Here is a 13,565-nt window from a genome sequence, read left to right as displayed (position 1 = left end):
ATTGGTAGCAGAGGGTGGAACTCACAGCTGACTCAGAGTCATGGGCTGAAAAAGTGTGCCAAAGAGGGGACTATATAAGCTTCTTCCTCTACTCCACAGAGTCACACTTGCCAGGCAGTGCCACCATGCATCAACTTGTGTTCATCTAGCAAAAGAGGGTTGCAGCCTGCGCTGGTTGTGTGCCAGCCTTTGGTTTGAAGCTTGTTTGCTGTCATTGCGAGTTGTTGTTAGCTCTGTTAATCTTCATGAAGCAGCAGTGAAGGCTTGGTCTGCAACTGCTAGGGCAGGGGATCCAGCTGTGAGGTCAGACTTTAGAGGGCCAGGGCAACTTTGCACCTGTTAAACTCTTAATGCCAGCACCTGCTGAGATCGTTTGCTGTAAACCCCTGACAGGGAAGCTGGAACTAGATGGTCTTTAAGGTCCCTTCCTGCCCAAGAGATTTTCAAGGAGATAAAGAGAAGAAATGGGATTCCAGCTACTGCTTACTTACTTGTCTGAACACTGGAAAAGGGACTGTTGGCAGGAGGGACAGATCCTTAGGGATCCTCAACTACAAAGCTGATGAGAATGTGTTATTTTATTTAAGGTACTCAGGTTTCAGTCCAGAGTGTTTCTCAGTGCAATAACTACCATTCAGTTGCTTGATACCAGCCTCAATATGGCAAATACTGACGTTGTACATTTAACTTACCATACATAGCTCTGAGTTCTCTGTTGAGTAGCAGAATAGAATTTGCTTGAGCAGAATTTAAGTCAAAGGTTCTGCTTTCCTCCCTCCTCATTCATTTGGGGTTTTTCACTCACAGTAACGCTGCAGACTCAGAAAGGTGAATGCAGTTCTCTTGGAGAAGCCCTAAAGAATATTTTCTCTCCTTGTCTTCCAGAAATCTCCAACTTGCTAGTTGCAACCAAGAAGGCTCAGGAGTGGCAGCCTGTTTATCACCTTGGGCAGCTGAGTTTCCATCGTATCTTGAAGGAAGAAATCATACAGGTAGGTAGCTGCTCCACTGTGCTTCTCCTCTGTAATCAGAGACGTATGGCAGCCCACTGCACCCAAAGGTCACAAAATCATCCTGTCCTGCCTGCTTCTCCCCCTGCCAGTGCTCCTCATCAAAACTTTGTGTTAAAGCCTCTTATTTCAGAACCCAGATGTTCTTATGTCCTTGTGTGCAAGAAGAAAAGCTTGGAAGTAATTCCTTTCACTGGCAGTCAAACTGATAGCTGAGCACTTTCTGTTGTCTGTGGAGAAAAGATGTCTCTGAGCTCATGCTTAGAAGTCATGCAAGTCCTAAAAGCTCCTTGTCCTAACTGGTTTGTTGCAAGACGTGGCTGGATCTTTTAAAAGCCTGACACACCAAAGAGACAGGCAGCTTGAGGGTTGACTTGAAACTCTGAGTTGAGTCTTAAACATCAAGTTTAATCTTAAACCTCAAGTTGCCTACAGTAAAATATCCTACAGTACCAAAAAACCTCAAGCCTGAAGTGTTCTGGAGGTTCAAAAGGTATTTGAAGGGTTGGGCTCAATCATCTCAGAAGTCTCTTCCAAGTGAAACAAGTCCACGGTTCTAAAAGAGTCCCTAACAGTCCAAATTCTGTGTTGCAAACTGATTTAACGCCCAAATGTCCTGACAGTAGTGTGCAGTTAGTGGTGCAGGTGACCTGAATGCACAAATCACCTTTGATGGCTCTTGAGTCATGCATTTTGGACAAATGTAAATGAATTGGGTTTGATCTGAGCTCTTGAGTCGTGCAGTTGGGGCAGGTATTAGAGTTCCTGATCGGTGTTTCTACAGTCAGCATGCAGGCTTCCCGCAAAACTATCCCAAGGCAGAATCTTCTGTCACTTAGGAGGAAATTGCTTTCCCAAACAAAGCATTCCATTGAAATATTACTTCCTGTAACTTTTGGAAGCACATTAAAGATCACCTTAATGGCAGCTTGTTGTAAATAAGAGGCATACTATTATTTATTCATTTGGTGTTTAGTCTGACAAAGTTAAACACTGAACCTGTTTGATGTTAATGGAGATAGCAGAAGAAACTTCTTCACTGAAAGGGCTCTCAAACACTGGAACAGGTGGTTGGATCCCCATCCATGGAGGGGTTTAAAAGAGGCAGAGAAGTGGTGCTGAGGAACATGGTTTAGCACCAGGCTTGATGGAGTTAGAGAATGGTTGGAGTTGATGATCTTCAAGGTCTTTCCAACCAAAATGGTTCTGTGGTTCTGTAATAGCTCTTTGGTAGCTGCTGAGCTTACAGTGGTGAGTGTGCTCAGAGAGAGCACTCAAGCAAAGAGTAGCATGCTGTTGGTGGTTTCTCACTGTAGTAGTTTTAAGTCTACATGTAGCTAGATCAAGTGAAGAGCTAAATCCTCTACTTGGAGAGGCAGAATCAAGTATCTGGGTTAATTTACACTCCTTTGCTTCACCCCCTGCTTTGATAAATATCTTGTGTGTTATCTCCTAGGGTGAACATCTTGGAAGAGGGACGAGAACACAGATTTACTCAGGGATCCTCAACTACAAAGATGATGAGAATGAAGGATACCAAAATGAAAAGGAGATTAAAGTCCTCCTCAAAGTGTTGGACCCCAGCCACAGAGACATTTCTTTGGCAAGTTTTATTTCTCCCTTTTTTTTGTCTGTTACACTATGAATGCTGAGCTTCCCCAGATGACAATAGGTAGCTCTAAAAAGGCTTTCAAAAGGAGGGTTGTGGATGAAGTAAGGCAATGGGGCAGGGCTGAAGGTGTCGCTCACCATTTTTGGCACTTAAATCTGTCACTGACAAGCATTTTGAAGATAAACTCATTGGAGAGGCAGCAGCGTGGGGTCTGGCTGGAGCACATCTGGTGGGGAACAGCAACCGTGTTGGTCACATCCAGGATAACCAAACACAAAAATAGGCAGGAGGAGGACTTCGGAGATCAACTGCTGCTTCTGGAGTCCTCACCACAAGGAGGAATAGGAACCTGTTGGACACCTACAGGAGACCACAAAAATAAGCCGAAGGCTTAAGCCCCTCTGCTGTGAGAACAGGCTGAGAAAAGTTGAGGTGGTTCAACCTGGAGAAGGCTGCAGGAAGATCTTCTTGTAGCCTTTCAGTACTTAAAGGGGCTCATAAGAAAGTTTGGGATAGAGCTTTTAGCAGGGGCTGTCTTTACAGGACAAGGGGTGATGGATTTAAACTATAAGAGGGAAATTTGGACTAGAGAAAAGGAAGAAATGTTTTTACAGTGCAGGGGGTGAAATGCTGGCCCAGGTTGCCCAGAGATGTGGTAGATAGCCCATCATTGCAGGTCAGGCTGCCCAGGGCTTTGAGCTGACTGCAGGGGGGTTGGACTGGATGACATCTAGGTGTCCCTTCTTTTCCAAACCACTTCTCTGTTCTTTATGTTAGTAGAAGCCACTGATCCTTGACACGTGCTTCTGTCACTTGCTGCTCTGTGTGCACTGAACTCTCGAGTGGCTGCCAGAGACCAGCAGCTAATGGCTCCCCTCTTTCCCCTTGCCCCAGGCCTTCTTTGAGACGGCGAGCATGATGCGGCAGGTGTCCCACAAGCACATTGTCCTCCTCCATGGCGTCTGCGTCCGCGACGTTGAAAGTGAGTTCAGTGAAGGCCTCTGCGAGCAGCAAGCTTGGTCAGCACAGGGCAGACATTCAGCTCAGTGCTGGCCCGGGGGGAGCTGGGGTCAGCAGCTGCTGCCTCTTGATTTTTCAGTGCAGGCAGGAGTGGAACTGGAACAGTTAGGCACCTGCAAAGTTCTTTTTACTAACAAATTTCCTCTTGAAGTGCTGTCTTTGAAGAAGAGCTTTGCAGCATGATTCCTTGAGGTCAGAATGCCAGAGTGGCAGTGTCAGTACACACCAGCTTTCTGGCAGAAGCTCTTTCCCTGCCCTGTGGCCTTTGAAATGCTTTGTTCCAGGTTTACTATTCATTTACTACATAAAGCCACTCTCAGCCTTTTAATTTGGACTCTGAGCGCTGAAATAAACTTTGAGGCAGGTGAAATAAAGCCATCCTATCCCCTCCCTTGCCTGGGGAGAAGATGGCAGCAGGCCCCTTAGATTGCTCCAGCCCCAGATTCATGCACTACTGACTTCATGCCCTTGACTTTGTAGATATCATGGTTGAAGAGTTTGTTGAATTTGGGCCTCTGGATCTGTTCATGCATCGGAAAAGCGAAGTTCTGACAACTCCTTGGAAGTTCAAAGTTGCTAAGCAACTTGCAAGTGCACTGAGCTACTTGGTAAGAAGCCATCCGGGCAAAAGCACTGCTGGTGGCTGCAGTTTAAGCCTGCAGAGGTTTCCTGTGCAGTAGTAACTGAGGAATATCCTTTCTTGGGTAGAGGAGCTGGGCAGGGTGTGGGGTGTTGTTCTTATGTTCATTATGGTGCTTTGAGGAGAAGGACTCTAAGAGAAAGTGATGAGCAGCTGGTTATTAGCAGGGCAAGGAGATGATGTGCTGGATTTGCCCTCAGTTTATGTGTGACCTGCACAGGCTGCAGAGCTGGGCAGGAAGAAATCTAATGAGATTCACTGAGGGCAAGTGGAGGTTCGTGTACCTGGGGAAGAACAACCCCATGGAGCAGCACAGGGTTGGGGCTGAGCTGTTGGAGAGCAGCTCTGGGGTAAAGGACCTGCGAGTCCTGCTGGACAACAGGATGGCCATGAGCCAGCTGTGGGCTCTTGTGGCCAAGAAGGCCAATGGCATCCTGGGGTGCATCAAGAAGAGTGTGGCAAGGAGGTGCAGGGAGGTGCACTCTGCCCTAGTGAGGCCACATCATGAGTTCAAGCTGGGCAGGGACTTGTGAGAGAGAGTATAGCAAAGGTCTACAAAGATGCTGAGGGGACTGGAACATCTCTCTTCTGTGAAAAGACTGAGAGAATTTGGGCTTCTTAGTCTAGAAAAGAGAAGTCTGAGGGGAGATCTCATAAATGCTTACCAATACTTCAAGGGTGGGTGTCAGGAGGGTGGGACCAGTCATTTTTTCAAGTGATGTCCAGTGACAGGATAAGGGGTAACAGGCACACAGCTGAACATAAGAAGTTCCATCTAAACATGAGGAGGACCTTCTTTAAGGGTGATGGAGCCCTGGAGCAGGCTGCCTGGAGAGGTGGTGAAGTCTCCATCTTTGGAGACATTCAGAACTTCTCTGGACCTGTTCTTGTGTGACCCTGCCTTGGCAATGGGGTTGGACTGGATGACCTCCAGAGATCCCTTCCAACCCCTCCCATGCTGTGATTTTGCTTGGCTGCAGGGATGCCCAACAGTTACAGATGTCAGAGCGCTTGCAGAGCTCACTGCTAGCTTGTGGCCAGCTCACTGCACTCACTGTTCTTCTCCCTTCCTGCAGGAGGACAAGGATTTGGTGCATGGAAATGTGTGTACCAAAAACATCCTGCTGGCGAGAGAAGGCATCGACACGGAATATGGGCCCTTCATAAAGCTGAGTGACCCAGGAATACCCATAACTGTCCTCTCCAGACAAGGTAGGGTACCAGACCCAGCGCGAAAGGGGAAGGGAGGAGACAGCACTTAGAGCAGCTGGGCCTGGCTCCAGATTAGAAGGAGTAAGCTTTGGTTCCTTCACACGAGCAAAGGGGTGTTGCTCTCAGTGGGTGCTGCTCGTGTTTGTTTCTGTCACGTGAAGCCTCCTGAGATGGCGCAGAAGGAGTCTGAGTCTCTGGACGGCTCAAGCTTGGGAAGCCACAGAAACGCCCTTCTGAGAGTGGGGGGTTTGCGAATGAAGACTTCCTGAAGCTGCTCAGGGGCTGCTGCTGTAGTTAATGGTAGTTGAGCAGCTGTTAGAGAAGGAGGAAGTTAGAAGGTTTTCAGTCTTCTGGTAGTGACTGCAAGCTGATGCTGTGTCTTACCCCAGAATGCGTGGAGCGAATCCCCTGGATCGCACCCGAGTGTGTTGAAGACTCCAAAAATTTAAGTGTTGCAGCAGATAAGTGGAGCTTTGGTACAACACTGTGGGAAATCTGCTACAATGGAGAAGTACCACTGAAGGACAAGACGCTAGCAGAGGTAAAACCATGGCACAAGAACTTGACCTCGACATCTCAACTACTTCCTTCTCTTTGCTACTTCAGTTTCCATACCCTGTTTGAGTTGCTTTCAACTCAGATGCAAACCAGCTCAGCTGGACCCAATAAGGACCTGATCCATCTCAGCTGCCACAAGTTGCAGCAGGAATTCTCCTTGCTACAAAAATCACTAATTGTTGCTTCAACCTGACCTTCCTGGAGGGGGCCTCAAACCTCAGCATAGCAGCAGAGCTTCTGATGCTCACAAATGTTCTTTGTCCAGTTATAAAACTGTTTGAAGTTCTGTGGTAAAAGCAGCTTCTGTTCTTGCTGGTTTCTTGTGGATGTGGATTCAGAACTGGTCCCCTGGCAGGGCACCATTATTGTTCACTCTGAAATCAAACCCAAATTGAAACAGCTTTTGTTCTGCCTTGCTGCTGGCAGCTTCTGTTCAGCACTGTTGGAGTCCACCATACATTCCAAATGTGCTTCTCCTCTCTTGAAGCTTTGCTGTGTTGGTAAGGTGATGGAGCGAGGCAGCTGCTGCTCCTCAGAAGGAAATGACAGAGCACTTGAGTCACTGCCCCAGTTGTTTAACAGGAGGTGGCTGCCAGGAACTTGCTATGCTGGCTACATCTCGCTTCCTGCATGTGGCAGACAGCAGGGTGGTTCTGCAGGACTGACAAAATGCTCAAGCCCACCCTCAGCCCATATGGCCTGAAGTGGGTACCTTCTCAGGGGTTGTGAAGAGCAGCCAGGCTTGTGGTGTTTCTTTGGCAAGTGTTTCCACTCAGCCATTTGTCCTGCTGCAGGAGTAATGTGGAAAACGTGGCCAGAAAAACCTCAGACCTTCTGAAAGGTGAAATCTGCAGCACGGGTTAAAAAGTTCCTAGGTTTGGTGTGGTTGCTCCAAACAACACCAGATTCATGGAGCAGACTCAGAATTGGTTTAGTTGGAAGAGATCTTTAAGGCCATGGAGTCCAACCCTTAACCCAGCACTGCCAGGTCCCTCAGCACCACATCTACATGGCTTTGAAACCCCTCCAGGGATGGACACTGGGTAGCTTGGGCCAGTGCTTTAGAACCCTCATGGGGAAAAATTTATTTCTCATGTCCAACCTAAACCTCCCCTGGGGCAACTTGAGGCCATTTCCTCTTGTCCTACCCCTTGTTCTTTGAGAGAAGAGATCAACCTCCTCTTGTTCCAGCCTCCTTTCAGAGAGTCGTAGAGAGCCAGAAGGTTCCCTTTGAACCATTTTTCCTCCAGGCTGAACAAGCCCTGCACAAGGATACTTTTCTGACGGTAGAAGAGTCTGGTGTAGAGTTAGTGCTGAGAAGGAGGATTTCTTTGGCAAGGTGACGTTCCCAGTGAGCTGAGGCTCCACCTGCTCCTGCAGGACAGGATGCAGTGCAGCTCTGAAACTCCTGTTGACGTTTCTGTCTGCAGAAGGAGAGGTTCTACGAGGGGCGCGTTGTGTTGGCAACGCCGTCCTGCAAGGAGCTGGCTGACCTGATGAAACAGTGCATGAACTATGACCCCCACCGCAGACCCTTCTTCAGAGCCATCATGAGAGACATCAACAAACTGGAGGAACAAAGTAAGGCATGGATTTGCTTGTCAGCTGGAGGTGGGGTAAGCTTCATTTGGTGAAGCTGAGCGCTTCCAGCAGCATCCTTCCATCTCTTGGGTTGTATTGACAGGAGAATGTTGTTGTGTCCCTCCTGCCCCACGGGAACTGAGCCTTGCTGGAGAGTGTGTGGCTTAAGTTGTGTTGGTGTTGCTATTTCATTCGATGGAGACCTTCTGGTGACCTTTCAGGACTTAAAGTGGCCAGTCAGAAAGCTGGGCTGGACTTCTGAGCAGGCCTTGTTGTGACAAGACAAGGGGTGATGGGGGAGATTCAGACTGGAGAGGAGGAAGAAGTGTTTGAGACTGAAGGTGGTGAGACCCTGGTTGCCCAGAGAAGTTTCAGTTGCCCCATCCCTGGAACCATTCCAGGTCAGGTTGTTTGGGCCTCTGAGCAGCTTGCTCTAGTTGCAGATGCCTCTGCTGAACAGCCCTAACTCAACAGCAGAGCGGTTCCAGACCTCAAATGATTTCTTAGCTTCCTCTGGTATTGACATAGGCAGGGACACCTTCCACTAGAACAGGTTGTGCAGGGCCCCATCCAGTGTGGTCTTGAACACCCTAGGTAGGGGACATCCCCAACCTCCCTGGGCAACCTGTTCCAGTGTCTCACACCCTCAGGAATTTCTTCATAATCTCCAGTCTAAATCTCTCCTCCTCCAGCTTCAATCCACTCCCCCTTGTCCTGTCACTACAAGCTCTTGTAAACAGTCCCTCCCCAGCATTCCTGTAGACTCCCTTCAGGTACTGGATGGCTGCTGTAAGGTCTCCCTGGAGCCTTCTCCACACCAAACAGCTCCAGCTCTCTCAGCCTTTCCCTACAGGGCAGATGCTCCAGCTCTCTGCTCATCTTTGTGGCCTCCTTTGTACCTGCTCCAGCAGTTCCATGTCCTTCTTGTGCTGGGGACACCTGAACTGAATGCAGTACTCCAGGTGGAGTCTTAGGAGAGCAGAGCAGAGAGGCAGAATCCACTCACTTGGCGTAGAATCACAGAATGGCTTCGGCTGGAAGGGACCTCAGAGCTCATCTGCTTCAACCGCCCTGCTGGTCACACTTCTTTTGATGCAGCCCTGACAGCAGCAGACTGGGAGTGGGCAGGGATGTCTTGAGGTGTCAAGAGCAAGATGTCCTTGCAAGAATCTGTCTGAGCTGGGCCTTTTTTTGCACTCCTAGACCCTGACATCGTCTCGGAGAAGAAGCCTGTTACAGAGGTGGATCCCACACTGTTTGAGAAGAGATTCTTGAAGAGAATCCGGGATCTGGGCGAGGTAAGAGGAGCCTCAGCACCAGAGCACAGACCTGTGTGCCACCAGGAAGGTGGCAATCCTAAATGCCCAGTGACCCTCTGGTCACTGTTGTTTTAATTCATTCTGTCTTCCCTTTTTTTTCTCCATTTAGGGCCACTTTGGCAAGGTTGAACTCTGCAGATATGACCCAGAAGGTGACAACACAGGGGAGCAAGTGGCAGTGAAATCTCTAAAGCCTGAGAGTGGAGGGAGTCACATTGCTGATCTGAAGAAGGAAATAGAAATCTTGAGGAATCTTTATCATGAGAACATTGTCAAATACAAGGGGATTTGCACAGAAGATGGTAAATCTGCATGTGGAACGTTAACAGTAGACACCAAGGGTAGAAGGCTTTGCCTTCAAATGGAACATTTAAAAGAGCAAATCCTTAGGGGTTTAGATCTCTTTCTTCACTGAAGAATCATAGAACCACAGACTGGGTTGGGTTGGAAGGGACCTTATCTAGTCCAACCCCTCTGCAGTCATCAGGGGCATCTGCAACTGGAGCAGGTTGCTCAGAGCCCCAAACAACCTGACCTGCAATTGTTCAGATTGGCAACCTGGACCAGGCTGTCACTGCCCTCAGTGTCAAACCTTTCTCCCTTCTCTCCAGTCTGAATCTTTTAGTTCAAACCATCACTCCTTGTCCTGTCACAACAGGCCTTCCTCAGAAGCCCATCCCAGCTTTCTGATAAGCCCTCCTGAGTCCTGAACTTTGAGTTCAGTCCTGCCTGAAGGACATCTGGAGAAGCTCAGTGGGTGCTAAGTGGTCTCAGCCCATGCTCTGGCCACAGTCATGCAATACAGTCACAAATGCTCCCAGTGCTGTGAGCTTGGACACAAGTTTCTGTGTTAGCAACATGAGAGGGTTGTCTGGGTGCAAATTAAACCCATCTTCTTGTTTTTAGGAGGCAGTGGGTTTAAACTCATCATGGAGTTTCTTCCTTCTGGGAGCCTGAAGGAGTATCTGCCCCGGAACAAGAACAAAATCAACCTCAAGCAGCTGCTCAGATATGCGGTTCAGATCTGCAAGGTGAGCCTGGCACCAAAGCCTCTCTCCAGCTCTGCTGCACCATTATTTTAGGAGATAGAAGGGGGAAGGAGAGGCCACCTTGATGGCCAAAGCCATTCGCTGTGTCCCCAAGGACAAAGCAGTCTCCTGTGCTTCACGTGCTCCTGGCACAAAGATCAGCAAGGGAGTAACTAACAGATTCCCCTGCATAAAAGGCTGCTGTGAGAAGTTGCTCCTGCTGCAGAGCTGGAAGCGTTAGGAGGGAGGACAGCACTTAGAAAGGGTGTGTGTGATGGCAAGAGGGAAGGAGCAGCGTGCAAGTCTGAAGGGAGGACGATCTGCAGGAGCAGTGAGGCCATGTGAAGCAAAGTGCTTTCTGCAGGAGGCTGGGAGATTGTGATTCTGGTGGACCAGGCAGTTGGAAAAGTCAGCTGTAGCAGCACACAAAGGAATGGCTGCTGTGGGGAGGAGGGTCTGGAGATGGTTGGACAACCCTTTAGGGTTATCAAACACAAACATTGGAATGGTCTGCCCACCACTCCACCCACGTGGAGCCACAATCTCTGGAGGTGTTTAAGTGGCATGTGGCCCTGATGCTGAGGGACATAGCTTAGCGTTGACCCTCAGTGCTGGGTCAAAGGTTGAACTGGATGATCTCGAGGGTCTCTTCCAACCAAAGATACTCTGTGGCTGCTGAGCTGAAAACTAAAAAGCACAAAGCAAAACCATCAGTCTCAGCAGCAGAGAGGTTAAGGGGGGGGTATGTGTCAGGAAACCCTGCAAAGTGCTAGCAGGTGGAGAACCTGCCGTGGGAAGGCCAGACAGTTTGGCCCCATGAGCAAGGGAGCATTTGAAGCTGGAGACCACCAGTGGCTAAAGTACTGGAGAAACCAGAGTGAAAGGTTTGCTTCTCTCTTAGGGGATGGACTATTTAGGCTCCCGCCAGTACGTGCACCGCGACTTAGCAGCAAGAAACGTCCTCGTTGAGAGCGAGAACAGAGTGAAGATTGGAGACTTTGGCCTCACCAAAGCCATTGAGACCGACAAGGAGTACTACACCGTGAAGGATGACCTCGACAGCCCTGTCTTTTGGTAGTAGCTTACAGCTCATTCTCTTTAACCAGCCTGTGCACTGCAGGATGTTTTCTGCTCCTGTAGACTTGGCTGTTTAGGGATCCTAAGGGCCCTAACTCAAGGTGCGACATCAGAGCAAGCTGGAGGCACCTGGCAGATTACTCTTAGCTGCTTTAGTGCCACTCTTTGCTGCACTTAGTGATCCATTTTCCCCATGCTTTAGTTTTGGAGTGACTTGCTCTGTGACAGTTGTACCTTATCTTAGTCCTGCTGGGGCATGGCAAGCCTGTGTTCCCCAAGGATCAGTGCTGGGCCCAGTCCTGTTCAATATCTTTATTGATGATCTGGACGAGGGGATCGAATCCATCATCAGTTTGCAGATGACACCAAGCTAGGAGCAGGTGTTGATCTGTTGGAAGGGAGGAGAGCCCTGCAGAGGGACCTGGACAGGCTGGATAGGTGGGCAGAGGCCAACGGGATGACATTTAACAAGACCAAGTGCAAAGGTCTGCACTTTGGCCACAACAACCCCAAGCAGCACTACAGGCTGGGGACTGAGTGGCTGGAAAATAGCCAGGAAGAAAGGGACCTGGGGGTACTGGTAGATAGTAGCTGAAGATGAGCCAGCAGTGTGCCCAGGTAGCCAAGAGAGCCAGTGGCATCCTGGCCTGCATCAGGAACAGTGTGGCCAGTAGGACAAGGGAGGTTATTCTGCCCCTGTACTCAGCACTGGTCAGGCCACACCTTGAGTCCTGTGTCCAGTTCTGGGCCCCTCAATTCAAGAGAGATGTTGAGGTGCTGGAACGTGTCCAGAGAAGGGCAACAAAGCTGGTGAGGGCCTGGAACATAAACCCTATGAGGAGAGGCTGAGGGAGCTGGGGGTGTTTAGCCTGGAGAAGAGGAGGCTCAGGGGTGACCTCATTGCTGTCTACAACTACCTGAAGGGAGGTTGTAGACAGGTGGGGGTTGGTCTCTTCTCCCAGACAACCAGCAACAGAACAAGGGGACACAGTCTCAAGTTGTGCTGGGGGAGGCCTAGGCTGGATGTTAGGAGGAAATTCTTCCCAGAGAGAGTGATTGGCATTGGAATGGGCTGCCCAGGGAGGTGGTGGAGGCACCGTCCCTGGAGGTGTTCAAGAAAAGCCTGGATGAGGCACTTAGTGCCATGGTGTAGTTGACTGGATAGGGCTGGGTGCTAGGTTGGACTGGATGATCTTGGAGGTCTCTTCCAATCTGGTTAATTCTATGATTCTAACTCTGCAAACACAGAACTTGCCTCTTCAGTTCTCTGTGCATGTGTGAGTAGATCTGTGCAGCTGAGTAAAGTTTTGTGTTGATGTGTCCTCAGGTATGCTCCAGAATGCCTGCAGCAGAGTAAATTCTACATTGCCTCAGATGTGTGGTCCTTTGGGGTGACACTCTATGAGCTGCTTACCTACTGTGATTCTGAGTCCAGCCCCATGGCAGTAAGTGGTTGTGAAAGAAATTGCTGCTAAACCTGAAGAAAATGTGTGATTTTGGGAAACAAGAAGTAGATGAATTGTCTTTATCTTATGAAAGATGGTGAGGGTGGTGAGGCACTGGAACAGGTTGTAGATAGGTGTGGAGGCTCCAAGCCTGGACGTGTTCAAAAACAGATTGGATGTGGCCTTGAGCAAGCTGGTCTAGTGGAGGACAGGGGCTATGGAAGAAGTGGATCCTTAATCTCTCTTCCAACCCAAACCATTCTATGATGCTATGAAAAGAACCCTCAAGGTTGTCTCTCAGTAAAGAAAGACCCTGTAAGTTGTGGTGACTGCTTGTCCTGATGAGGAAACTGTTTGTGCACAGTGTCTGTAGGAGAAGCATCTACTGTTGGTTTTCATTTTGAGGCAAATGTCACCTTCATGTGAAACTGCAGGCCTGGCTTTGTGCAGGGTGAGAGGCTGTGGCCCTGACTCTGGCTCTTTTCACAGGAGTTCTTGAAGATGATTGGCCCCACGCAGGGACAGATGACAGTAGCGCGGCTGGTGCATGTCCTGCAGGAAGAGAAGCGGCTGCCGCGCCCACCCAACTGCCCGGAGGAGGTAACAGGCACCTGCCCTGTCAGAGCAGAGCCCTTCCTTGGATGCTAGACTAGCAGCAGAAGTGTCCCTCCTTCGTGGTTGGGTAGGCCTGGCTGTCCCCAGGATATCAGCCCTGTCCTGGGCTGATCCCCAGCAGCCTGGGCAGCAGGTGGAGGGAGGGGATCCTGCACCTCCGCTGGGACTCCACCTGCAGTGCTGGGGCCAGCTCTGGAGTCCTCAGCACAGCAGAGACAGGGACATGTTGGAGCAGGGCCAGCTCAGGCCACGGCAGTGATGGGAGGGCTGGAAGCCCTCTGCTGGTGGGAACAAAGCAATGAAGCTGGCTGAGAGTTTAGACAATTAAGTGCCACTTAGAGGGAAAACTGAGGGAACTGGGCTTGTTCAGCCTGGAGAAAAGGAGGCTGAAGGGACACCTCATCGCTCGCTACAACTCCCTCAAAGGAGGCTGGAGCCAGGTAAGGGG

At 49.7% G+C, this 13,565-nt stretch overlaps 1 protein-coding gene across 4 annotated transcripts in view; it reads left to right on the top strand.

Annotated features, from left to right (window-relative positions):
* JAK1 (Janus kinase 1) overlaps positions 1-13,565 on the top strand; it is an 88,254-nt gene that overhangs the window by 72,698 nt on the left and 1,991 nt on the right. For all 4 annotated transcript variants that reach the window (XM_064147409.1, XM_064147410.1, XM_064147407.1 and 1 more), the window contains 13 exons: positions 886-992; positions 2,467-2,613; positions 3,517-3,604; positions 4,123-4,250; positions 5,359-5,494; positions 5,884-6,035; positions 7,483-7,633; positions 8,837-8,931; positions 9,062-9,254; positions 9,859-9,983; positions 10,882-11,054; positions 12,385-12,502; positions 12,992-13,102. In XM_064147409.1, the coding sequence (XP_064003479.1) occupies positions 886-992; positions 2,467-2,613; positions 3,517-3,604; positions 4,123-4,250; positions 5,359-5,494; positions 5,884-6,035; positions 7,483-7,633; positions 8,837-8,931; positions 9,062-9,254; positions 9,859-9,983; positions 10,882-11,054; positions 12,385-12,502; positions 12,992-13,102 (1,724 nt within the window). The remainder of the gene's footprint in view (positions 1-885; positions 993-2,466; positions 2,614-3,516; positions 3,605-4,122; positions 4,251-5,358; positions 5,495-5,883; positions 6,036-7,482; positions 7,634-8,836; positions 8,932-9,061; positions 9,255-9,858; positions 9,984-10,881; positions 11,055-12,384; positions 12,503-12,991; positions 13,103-13,565) is intronic.

Source organism: Pogoniulus pusillus, chromosome 8, assembly GCF_015220805.1.
Source record: "Pogoniulus pusillus isolate bPogPus1 chromosome 8, bPogPus1.pri, whole genome shotgun sequence".
NCBI lineage: Eukaryota > Metazoa > Chordata > Aves > Piciformes > Lybiidae > Pogoniulus > Pogoniulus pusillus.
The sequence above is the reverse complement of the archived record's forward strand: the minus strand, read 5'-3'. Positions and strand labels throughout refer to the sequence as shown.